The sequence below is a fragment of the Carassius gibelio genome, chromosome A23 (assembly GCF_023724105.1).
Source record: "Carassius gibelio isolate Cgi1373 ecotype wild population from Czech Republic chromosome A23, carGib1.2-hapl.c, whole genome shotgun sequence".
Taxonomy (NCBI): Eukaryota; Metazoa; Chordata; class Actinopteri; order Cypriniformes; family Cyprinidae; genus Carassius; species Carassius gibelio.
In genome coordinates this window covers 6,035,903-6,047,440 of record NC_068393.1, presented here as the reverse complement: position 1 = coordinate 6,047,440, position 11,538 = coordinate 6,035,903, and the positions used below count along the sequence as shown (strand labels likewise).

General features: G+C 38.0%; 1 protein-coding gene across 1 annotated transcript; it reads left to right on the top strand.

The window, feature by feature from the left end:
• Positions 1 to 212: 212 nt before the first annotated feature.
• LOC127945088 (E3 ubiquitin/ISG15 ligase TRIM25-like) lies at positions 213 to 2,645 on the top strand. The gene is made up of 2 exons (XM_052541660.1): positions 213 to 957; positions 1,628 to 2,645. The coding sequence occupies exons 1-2, from the start codon at positions 214 to 216 to the stop codon at positions 2,507 to 2,509; spliced, it is 1,626 nt and encodes a 541-aa protein (XP_052397620.1). The 5' UTR covers position 213; the 3' UTR covers positions 2,510 to 2,645.
• The last annotated feature ends 8,893 nt before the right edge of the window (positions 2,646 to 11,538 follow it).

The window sequence follows — 11,538 nt, the reverse complement described above, 5'->3', positions numbered from 1 at the left end:
ATTTATCCCATTTTCCATTAGAGATTGTTGTTTTGTCCATAAACATCATGTCATTTACCATAAACAGTTCACACGATGACGGTAGAACCGATTGCATTTCTCGACAATGTCGTCTGTAGCTGGAATGTTGCAGCACTGGCTCAGAACAGGATTTACCGGTTACCGCTTCTCAAAGACGACACGCAGAAGCGCTTTCACTCAGTACCTGTAGACATGTCTCAGAGCAAACCTGAGGAGCGTCTAGCTTTGGAGTTGAGCTGTGCGATCTGTTTGCAGCTGTACCGTGATCCCGTGGCCCTTCCTTGTGGACACAATTACTGCCTGGGTTGTATTCAAAATGCTGCCAGCGCAGAAGATCCCAAGTCTCCGAGACGCTGCCCTGAATGCAGGGAGGAGTACGGCAATCCGGAGACGCTTCCCAAGAACTTCAAGCTCAGCAGTATCGTGGACGGGTTCCTGGTGGCCACGACAGGCGGCGGACTGAAAGGAGGCCCTACGACGCCATGTGACCTGTGCCTGGACGACCCAAATGCTGCGGTGAAATTCTGTACACGCTGTGAAATGTCCTTGTGCTCCAGCCACCTCAAAAAACACGAGGAACGGCACCGCTCGCTGCACGTCTTAGTGGAGCTGCCCGCAGAACGGGATGGGAAGAGGTGCCCGGTGCACTTGAAGGTCACGGAGTACCTGTGCGCGCAGGAGCGCCTGTTCCTCTGCTCCGAGTGCCTGATGGAGGGCACTCACCAGCACCACGAGGTGCAGACGTTCGAGGTGGCCAAGGAGGAAATGAAGAGAGTTCTCGAGGAACTGGGGAAGTCTGTGTCTGACAAGCTACAGATGACAGAAGCTCTGCTGAAAAGAGCCAGTGAAGGTCCTACAGACAAGGCCGAAGATAAACTGGTGGCCAGAGCAAACATACTGTTGGACAACATGACTTCACTTATAACTACATACAAGGTAAAAGTTTGGTGTAAAATGATGCTACTAGTTCAAATTGATGTAAATACATGATGGGGAAGTCTTTTTTGGTTATAGTCAACCAATGCTCATTGGAAATATGCGTTTGAGGTGACGTCTCGTCATATTGCACATTTTCTGAAGGTTTCTGATTGACACAGGCATGTATTGTTGCAGTGCTTCAGGTACATTATTGCGGTGTTTCTGAATACAAATATCCGTTGAGTGGCGTCAAAAGTTAATGCTCTATTGTGTTGGAAAACAACATACCGCCTACACCAAGCCTAACCCTAAACCTACCCGATAACAAAAGCGAAAGTGAACTGTTTTGAACTCATAACACAATATTCTGCAAAGTACTGTGTGGGTTTCTCTAGCCCTGTAAATCATACTCTGTGTAAAGGAATAAAAGACGTCAGAATTGTACTGCCGGTAGTGTTCACTTCTACTGGAAATTGCAGCAGTTCACATATATAGGTACGTTTTGGAGTTTTGCAGAAATGTAGATAGAGGTACGTATTTCCAATGAGCCTGGGTAGGCTTCGGTAGTCATGCCAAAGAAGTGTCAGTATCACTTAATGTAGAGCGCCACAGATCTACCCCAGTGCTGACGACATACAGTCATGTTCCGGTAAAGCACATTAACGCTGTTTATATGTGATGTTTTAAGAGTCGTATGAGCACCGTGATGGACGACAAGCTTCATTCCCGGGACAAAAGCTGGCAGGCCAATCTATGCGACTTGGAGGGTTGTCTACACCAGCTGCAGGAAGCCCAAAAGTGCACCGGTGAGGTTCTCTCTCAGTCCTCCGAGGTTCTCTTCATCCAGAACTACCTCAACGTCGAGGCAAGGATCCGCCAGGCTGCTAACGTCACCATCCCTGCTCTACCTTCACAAGAGTCTTCCAACGCCAAGCAGCTGCGCTCAAACCTACGTACAGACGCCTTCCACGCTGAGATGAGTCTTCTGTTGGAGTACCTCCATGGCTTGATGAACCCTCTAGACCTGACCTTCAACCCAGCCACGGCCCACCCTAGCCTTCTGCTGTCCGGCGATCTCAAAACAGTCAAGCAGTGCGCCGGAGTTAAGAGCAGCACCAATGGAGATCAGAGCGAACGCTTCTCCACGGCCACTCAGGTCATGTGCAGCCAGAGTTTCTCCACAGGGGTTCACATGTGGGCAGTGGAGGTAGGTCCTGGATGTATGTGGTCTCTGGGCCTGTGCTATAAAAGCATCCCGCGCAAAGGTGACCACAGCAGGCTGGGGCATAACACCAGCTCTTGGAGGCTGCAGTGGAAAAACAAGAAGCTGACGGCGTGCTACGACTCAGCTAATGTGGCCGTAGGTGAAGGGCTGGTCATGCCGCCAAAGAAGGTCGAAGTGACCCTGGATTACGAAGGAGGAACTATTGCATTCCACAGCTCAGGTCAAGGAGGGCGAAGACAGCACCTCCATACATTTAGTGCCGTGTTCAAGGACACGGTGTATCCTGCATTCGGGATCCACTCTACTTCAGAGGAGTCATGGATAACTCTTTTGAGTGGAGCTTGATTGATATGAACATGCTTTCATTTTCACTTAATGCAACACTTTTCATCAACGTTGTTTTTTGTCCTTTATGCATTTATGACGTATACATCTGCACAAAGAAAGAAATGCCTTGACACAGTCTAGGAAAGTCAAGCTTAAAATCAATTAATAGCTTATTAGCATGCATATTATTATTTATTAGTACTTAAAGCACATATTAATGCCTTATTCTGCATGACCGTACTTTAGATCCCTTAATCCTACACATACCTAAACTTAACAACTACCTTACTAACTATTAATAAGCAGCAAATTAAGAGTTTGTTCAGAGAAAACATTTAGTAAATAATGAATATGTGTTCCTTATTCTAAAGAGTTACCTTAAATTATTCATTTATCAGGCTACATAAATAAATACCAACAATTTATACAATAATCAAGAAATGCAGTTAGCAATACAATGGGAAATGGCTAGTGTCGTTTGAATGAGATTGATGTTTCTGGAACAGTCATATATATCAGAGAAAAGAAACCTCAATTTCAAGTTGACTTCTTTTAGACTTTGAATGAAATGTTTGTGCAACATCTATAAGTAGCTACTGGAATACACTTAAAATAAGAGAAACTGAATGGGTTTTGTTTAAAAGTTACTTAAAACTCTAGTTTTTTTGGCCCTAAACTAGATGAATCTTTGAAGATCGATAGGTAGATTGTTCATGAAGCAACAGCATAGACAGTGTAGCTTTTTCTGTGTCTGGGAAACAATCAAATTCAGACGCTCTTAAAGAAACAGAGCGTGAACATTATCAGTGCTTTTCAGGTATTTCATAAGAGTTTTGCCTGTGGTTTCACTTGAATTAATGGCAATGGCAGTAAAAGTGACAGTAAATAATGCAAACTATGCATGTAGATGATGAGTACATGAACACACATGCTACCAAACAGCATTCTTCAGGGGCATATGTGCTGTTTTGCAGATAAGATGAAGTTTTAAATATCCAAAAACACCTGCAGCAAAGTTTTGTTTTATGCGTACAGTGGCTGAACAGATATAAGATTGAATGTTCATCACATTGTCTGTAAAACCAGAAATACTTGTTCACACTTCCTTATAACATGATTTAAATAATTTTGAATCACATCACCCCACAGTCTCCCCGTTTTTTTTATTTTTTTATTTTTTTATTTTTTTATTTTTTTATGAACTTTGATAATAATAGAGGGTATGTCACATCTAGACATTACTGTGTGTGCAGAATAAACGCTGTGTTATGAATGAGCTCATTACTTATGTTTCTTGAATTATTTACATTCATTTCTTGGATGATTGCACCTTTGCTAGATGTTTTGGATTATTTAAACTCATTTGGTCTGCCAAACCTACATAACTTGAATGGCTATAACTTGTAAATTAATTCCGTACGGTTTATTTATTTATTTATTTGGTCACGTCAATACAATATGGCATTATTTTATTTACAACAGCACCATCTACTGATTACAGCCAACTTGTTCTTGATCTTCAATGTAGAATATATTTCAGTTCAGTTATCCACACTTGCACATATAAACTGGTTATAGCATACATTTCAGATATTACATTGAAATAATAACATCAATAATATATTTAAGACGAGACACTGCAGGTTACTAAGTTGATTGATTACATTGATTATTGCAAAAAAAAAAAAAAAATTGTATTACAAGTTTTCAAAAATGCTATGTTTAAATATGCAAATGAGGCATTATTTAATGAAATATGTGCTAATTTGCATAAATGTCTAGTACTAAAATCTGAACACTAGGTGAAGTCAGTTTCAAAATTTTTGTTTTTTTGACATATTAGAGTCAAATGTGTTTACAGAGGGAATTCTGGGTATCTTTTTTTGTCACTCCATAATTCAGAAAATACTTTGAACAGCCAGAAAACAATATATTTTCAAGATTTTGTGGGGAATGTGTTGAAGAAAAAACTCATTTTGAGAAAACAGCCTTTAAAAATACGATTGTAATCTAAATCTATTGATACAAATAGATAAAGTGCTTTAAAAGTGTCTTTTGGATGTTTTCCTTCCACCAGTTTGAAAAAGCACTTTATGAAAAACCAAAAAGCCCAAAATCTCAAAATTGACAGGTGCATGAAAAAACAGTATTTTTGGCTGCAGTGTCTCACCTTAAACACAATAAACTGTTTATTTAACTTGTCCATCAAGTATATAACATGTTCGTAGACAGATATGGATGGCATCACAATGTAAAAAACAACAGATGGTAATAGCTGACTGGTTATAAGGCCTGATGAGCTTTAACCCTGAAAGACGCGGAAGAGAACATCATCTCAGCGAGACAAAGTCCTCATCCAAACGTAAGTGCACATACAGTTTATTATGTGTGTGATACACATTTAAAGTTATTTTGGGCATGTAGTGGGTTTTGTGCGTTCTGGTTTGTGTTATATACTGATAAACCAGAAGTTAGTTCTGAGAAAAATGTGTGTAGCATTTCTCTGCAAATCCAACTTGGTTTGTCACTTTGTTATTCAATGTTAAAGGGGTCATATGATGTTTTTTTTTAAGATCATTATTTTGTGTATTTGGAGTAACAGAATATGTTTATATGCTTTAATAAAAAATAAAAAAAAAAACGTTATTTTTTTTAAATACTGTACATTATTGTAGGTCCTCTATGCCTAGCCTCTCTCAAATGCTTCGTTTTTCTACAAAATCCCTCCTTCTGACAAGCACAGTCTGCTCTGATTGGTCAACTGACCCAATGCATTGTGATTGGCCGTCTGTTGTAAGTAATCTTAAAGATTCCTAAGTGCATCTTTCAGAAGGCCAAATAAAGTGCTTTAGCTTTCTCCCAGATACACACACATCTCCCTGACATGACTGTCTAACACTAACTGTGTTACTGACACCATACCTTCATTCTTTGCGTGAACATTTGGGCGGCATAACGCTAATATTTCCACATAGTGATGTAGCCGTGTGGGGGCGTGTCTGAATGAGCCGTTTTAGGAGGGCGTGGCAGAGTCTTAACTTTTATAAAGAATATCTCTTTGGATTTGAGACTTTAGTCTTTGCAACTTCACAGATCTTCTTCATGCACCAAGAGCATGTAACACTCCAAAGAGAAAGGACAATTGAAACTGCATCACATGACCCCTTTAAGACATTTTAAAGTGTGTCAGAAGAGTTCAAATACTCTCAAGCCACAGTGTGTCGGTGCTTTAATAAAATATTTGAAACTTCATCTTGACTTGTTTATTACACTGTGTATTTTGTAATTTTAAACAGGGTGAAAATGAGTGACATAGAGGACAATAGCGAAATATACTTCTCAGTTAAAGTGAATTTTAATTAAATAATTTATGGTCCAAATGCAAATAATGTTGTTTCATTTATGTACTAAATAATATTCTTAATGTGATAAATGTTACGACAATGTTGCAAAACCGCTGTTAATGGGGTTTGTGGATTATGTGTATAGTTCTTGTGTCGTATCTGCTCAAGTGGGATGCAGATTCAAGGTGATGCAATTACATTACTTCAAAGAATAGCCCTAGAGACAGAGTCCTGATATAGTGCCTTCAACTTTTATTTGTACTATAGCACATTAAAAAACAACTAGATTTGACCAAAGTGGTTTTCTTTCCATTAAAATGACATTGCAATAGTTCTTGTTCTGTTTCAAACAAATGCTGTTCTTTTGAACTTTGTGCTCATCCAAATTTCCACAAAATTATGAAGCAGAACAGTTTTGAGCATTCAAAATAATAAACAAACAACTGAACAGCAAATCCGCATCTTAGAATGATTCCCGAAGGATCACGTGACACTGATGATGCTGGAAATTCAGCTTTGAATGGAATAAATTAAATTTTAACATATTCAAGTAGAAAATTGTTCTTTTAATTATAATAATTCCCCGGGTGCCGCAGCATGAATGATGCCCACTGCTCCGGGTGTGTGTTCACGGTGTGTGTGTGTGTTCACTGCTGTGTGTGTGCACTTTGGATGGGTTAAATACAGAGCACGAATTCTGAGTATGGGTCAAGTAACTTTCACTTTCACTTTCACTTTCATTATATTTCACAAGAAAACCACATCCATTTAATCTTTGTTTTAATATCATCCTTACAGTGGCTACACAATGTATTTGTTTTAAAAACTACAGTAAATAGTACATTTTAATAAGAATTGTTTCCTTAATTTGATTTGCTTTAATAAATGAGTAAAGTTAGTCATTAACTCACACTTATGCAGTGTTCAATTTTACAGTCGCACTTTATATTAAGTGGGCTTAACTACTATATATTCTTACATTTAAATGAATCACTTGGTACAATGCATTTATTGTGTACATACATGTTTTACCTGCATGTAATTACATCTGTAATTAATTTCTGTAATTGCATTTATAATTACACTGTTGACCCACCCTTAAACCTGTCCCTAACCACACCTGTGTCCCGCCTCAATAGCAGCAAATGTGTTTCACAATACAGTAAGAACATACAGTAGTATCTACATAGTAGTTAAGCACTGAATATAAAGTGGGACCGATCTTACCTGAAACAACCTACTTTTTGGAAATGATCTGGGTTGCTTATTTCCCCTCATAGGCGACACCTTCGGGTTTATAAGCAGGATGGACATCTGCGAGGTGATCGTGACCCTGAGACACAAGGTGACCCGTCAGCATACACAGCACATTTACTGTGTCTTAACACGGCACGGCAAGATGAAGCACACTATCAAAGCATCTCTTTAATGTACTGTGTAACGTGAGCATTAAAAAAAAGGTAGAAAACCGCCTAAAAATAGATTTCAGAATCATAAGGAAAATCTGATCTTGTGAGTCATGATACATTTTAGGGCATGGCATATAAACTTGTCTTTGCAAGCAGTGACTCACACAGTCATAATAAAATGCTAAACGTGATTTACTGGCATCAGGGCTGTTGACCATTACTGCTTTCTCCAATCATACAAATGGAAAGGCTGTTATGGCCTCGTTTGATAGTCTCTGTGCAACGTTAGGTTGTGTGTTGCTGTGAACTCATGGCATTGGGTTGGAGCACAGCTGCTTTGATTGGAAAGTGTGTGAATGCCGGAGCTGTCTGATATCTCCCTCTGCTGTTCAGAAATAGACACTGGAGCGAGAGAACGAGCTGTGAGCCGGTGGAGAAGTGGGTTAAGTGTCAGACATGAGTCTACAGTCACACCACAGAACACATACACAAGCATGTTTGACCACACACACACACACACACACAGAAGCACATATCTGAAGTGTATCCTGTATTTGATCAATGTATTGAAAAGCTTAAAGGAATCTTTCAGTCAAGAATGACTTTCTGAACCTGCATGACTTCCTTTTTCTCCTGTGGAGCACTATAATGGATATTTTGAAGACTTGCAGTTTTATTAGTGACCATGAGTGTTCAGCTCCAGAATGAGGAACATGAGGTCTTTTTATTTTGGGTGACCTATTCCTTTAAGAGTGTTTCTCTTCACCAACCCTACACCTAACCCTAACCCTCACAGGAAACTTCCATTTTTACTTTCTCAAAAAAAACTCCCAAGTGTGGAGTTCCCATGTGTGTTCACAGGCCGAGACCTGTCCTACCTGCCATGGGACGCATCCCATCAGGTGCGGATGCCAAAACACACTGCTTAAGGATTTCACTAAAGCATGTCCAAGTCACAATACAGCTTGAAAACCAGACGGAAAAAAGTTGTATGCACAAGTCGATGATCCCAGTTTTAGAATCACTTTCATAAGACTCACTAAATACACAATACCAGAAACCCAAAAACGATCTTTATTTTAATGCAACTGCACACTTTATTATTACTGTATTCTAATAATATTTACGTTGTATTTCCTACTAATGTCAAACGTAATTCTTTATGCATTATCAGAAGCAACTTTAAGATGTAAACATTTAATAGTAAATGTGAAATTAACCCACTCTAACAAGGAACAGTATTTCTACTTGGACTAAGCTAGCAGTTCTTCTCTTGCAGAGAGTTGTCTCTGGTGCTGTCAGTGATCTTGTGTCTGCTGACATCTCTTCTGGTGGCGTTCGTCCTGTTTCCACGTCCTGTGCTTGTTGTTGATGATGGCATTCGTTCGGTGACCGTGCACTTTGACCGCAAATACAGCAAAGTGCTCATCAACATGACTGTAATTTCTTTGAAATCTCTTTTTTATGGTGGGTTCAATTCAATTATGTGTTGAGGCGTTTATTTTAGAGCCTGGAAATGACATGCAATCAAAAATGTCCCTGCTCAGCAAATGATATTCATATTCCTTCAAAATCAAAATGTGAAAGCTTATATTTTGTAATATGCTCCAGTCTAGAATAGTTCAATTGGACATCAAAAAATTGTATGTGTTTAATATTCATTATTAATATTGTAAATCATTATTTAATGTTTTTCTTTTTGAATATATTGTAAATCATTCCTGTGATGTGCAGCTCTATTTTCAGCATCATTACTTCAGTCTTCAGTGTCACATGATCTTCAGAAATCATTCTGATTTACTGATCAATACTGCTTAGGAAACATGTATTATTATTATTATTATTATTATTATTATTATTATCAATGTTGAAAACAATCGTGCTGATTGATATTTTTGTGGAAACTATTTTTTTTACGGATATCTGTTTTTTTTTTATTATTATTATTCTTTAAACATACATTTTAAAGGAATAGTGCACCCAAAAATAAAAAAAAATGCTGAAAATTTACATCAGGCCTCAGGCCATTCAAGATGATTGGTTTCTTCATGGGAACAGATTTGGAGAAATGTAGCATTACATCACTTGCTCACCAGTGGATGCTCTGCAGTGAATGGGTGCCGTCAGAATGAGAGTCAAACAGCTGATAAAAACATCACAATAATCCACAGGTAAACTACACGACTCCAAATCCATCAGTTAACATCTTTTGAAGTGAAAAGCTGCTTGTTTGTAAGAAACAAATCCATCATTGAGATGTTTTCACTTTAAACCATCACTTTCAGTTAAAATAAAGAGTCCATAATCCATAATAATGCTTCCTCCAGTGAAAGAGATGAGAATTCTGCACAGATCAAGCATCGTTTACAAGTCAAAACAGCTCTAAACAAATATTTTGTATTTTGGTGGATTTTGATGTGAGAGAACTACAGGAGATGGACTTTTTTTTTTACTGGAGGAAGTGTTATTATGGATTATAGATTAATATTTTAGCCAGAAGCAGTGGTTTAAAGTTAAAAGATCTCTGTACTGTCACTTTTGATCAATTTGTGGGATAAAAGACACAGATTCTTGAGTACTGGATAGTAGTTGTGCTCTTGTAGAGTAACAGGTTTTTTTAATGCAGGTCAACTTCATTGTCAGCATGGAGATTGGAGGAAGTCTCTCTTATGTTTAGTGAGTATCAAATCAGTTTTCAGTTGATCTCATCAATCTGTGTCTGATTTTCTGTTTTTGAACTATTTTCGCTCTGTTTTCTCAGTGCCTTTTTCACCATGGCAAGCATCAAGCTCCACAACATTGTGGTGTTCATGCAGTAAGTTTCTCATCACTACATTTTCACATCCCTTTTGTCTTTTGCTGCTTTCCTACATTTGAAAAAATCGGCGGTGAAGTGAAGCATAAAGGTGTGGTTGCATTTGCAGGAGTTCACAGGCAAAAAAGGTCAGTGCCATGAATGAATTAAACCAACCTGAACACAAAATCTACAAGGGTTAATCTTTCACCCTCACGCACAGCTACAGATCACATGGATTACTCTGGAAATAACAGGATTTTATCAAGCCACAGTTAATGTGGTCCTTAGGGTTTTCCTCTAGATTATTATGAAATAGTATTATGAAACTCTCGGTTTTGTTTGAAGTCTTTGCCATTTCGAGAGCTTCTCACTTGCTGATAGTCTAAAATCTAAAAAAGGTGTAATATAATTTTGCATGGATTGATAAAAACTGTCAATGATGTGGTGCACTTTAAAAAGCTGTTTTGATGTATGAGCTGTTCTGTGGAATATTTGATGCATTCCTGATTATGTCTCATGCAAATGTCTGTAATTGTATCTGGATCGCCAAAGATTGCATGTGTTTACCGCTGAAGAACGGGTTTTAAAGCGACTCAGTCAACTGGAATCCATCCATCAGTCACAAAGACTTAGTATCAGAACAGCATAGAGGCTCTCATAGGGTTTGATTCGCTGGGAAGTGAAAAAAAGCTCACAAAACAATCAATTAAGAGTATCACTTTGCTTCTGTGATGCCATGAGAAGGAATTAGATGTACAACAGCAGGATGTTTTGTTCTCACTCACACACTCAGGGGTTTCAGCAAGTTTTTATCTAATGTATAATACAATCGACAGCCATTCTAAGAATCCGTTTACTGCTAGACTCGGGGAAAAAATAAGGTACAAAAGCTATTCTTGGGGCGGTAGCCTTTTAAAAGATGCTTATTTAGGTACTAATATGATCAGTTTTGGTGTTAATATGTACCTTTAAAGTACCAATATGCAACTTTACAGGTGAAAGAGATACAAAGATGTACAGTAACTTTTGGGAAAAAAATAATACCACCTGAATGATTGCTTTTGTACCTTTTTTTCTGATAATGTATATGTTTTAAGAAACATATGTTCTGTTCTACACGAACATTGCACATTTTGGTTAATTTATTGCTATTTTTATGTAAAATATCTTTAATGTGCCTTGAGATTTGATCGTTTTACATCGTCTAAACTGAGAAAAATGCTTAATGCAGTTTTTGTTTTGAACAGAGATTGGGAAGAAAAAAAAAATTGTCTGTATGTTTTTATTTTTGTGTAGCCATCCTTTAAAAAAAAAAAAAAGAAAAGCTTAATGCTTCATTTTGGATATAAACAGTCGGTTTCGCTTCAGCAGAACAAACCTTTGCAAACTGCCTCTTTTTATTTTTTTTTCCCTGTAATTTAGCCGCATTAAAACCAAAGAACCACCCCTGAAATGATGCAGCAATATAAACCCTGATGAAATCCATTTCACAAAACT

Coding starts and splice junctions, on each gene's coding strand:
- LOC127945088 (XM_052541660.1), top strand. CDS start 214: ATGTCTCAGAGCAAACCTGAGGAGCGTCTAGCTTTGGAGTTGAGCTGT. Junction 958..1,627: donor CACTTATAACTACATACAAG/GTAAAAGTTTGG, acceptor TGATGTTTTAAG/AGTCGTATGAGCACCGTGAT.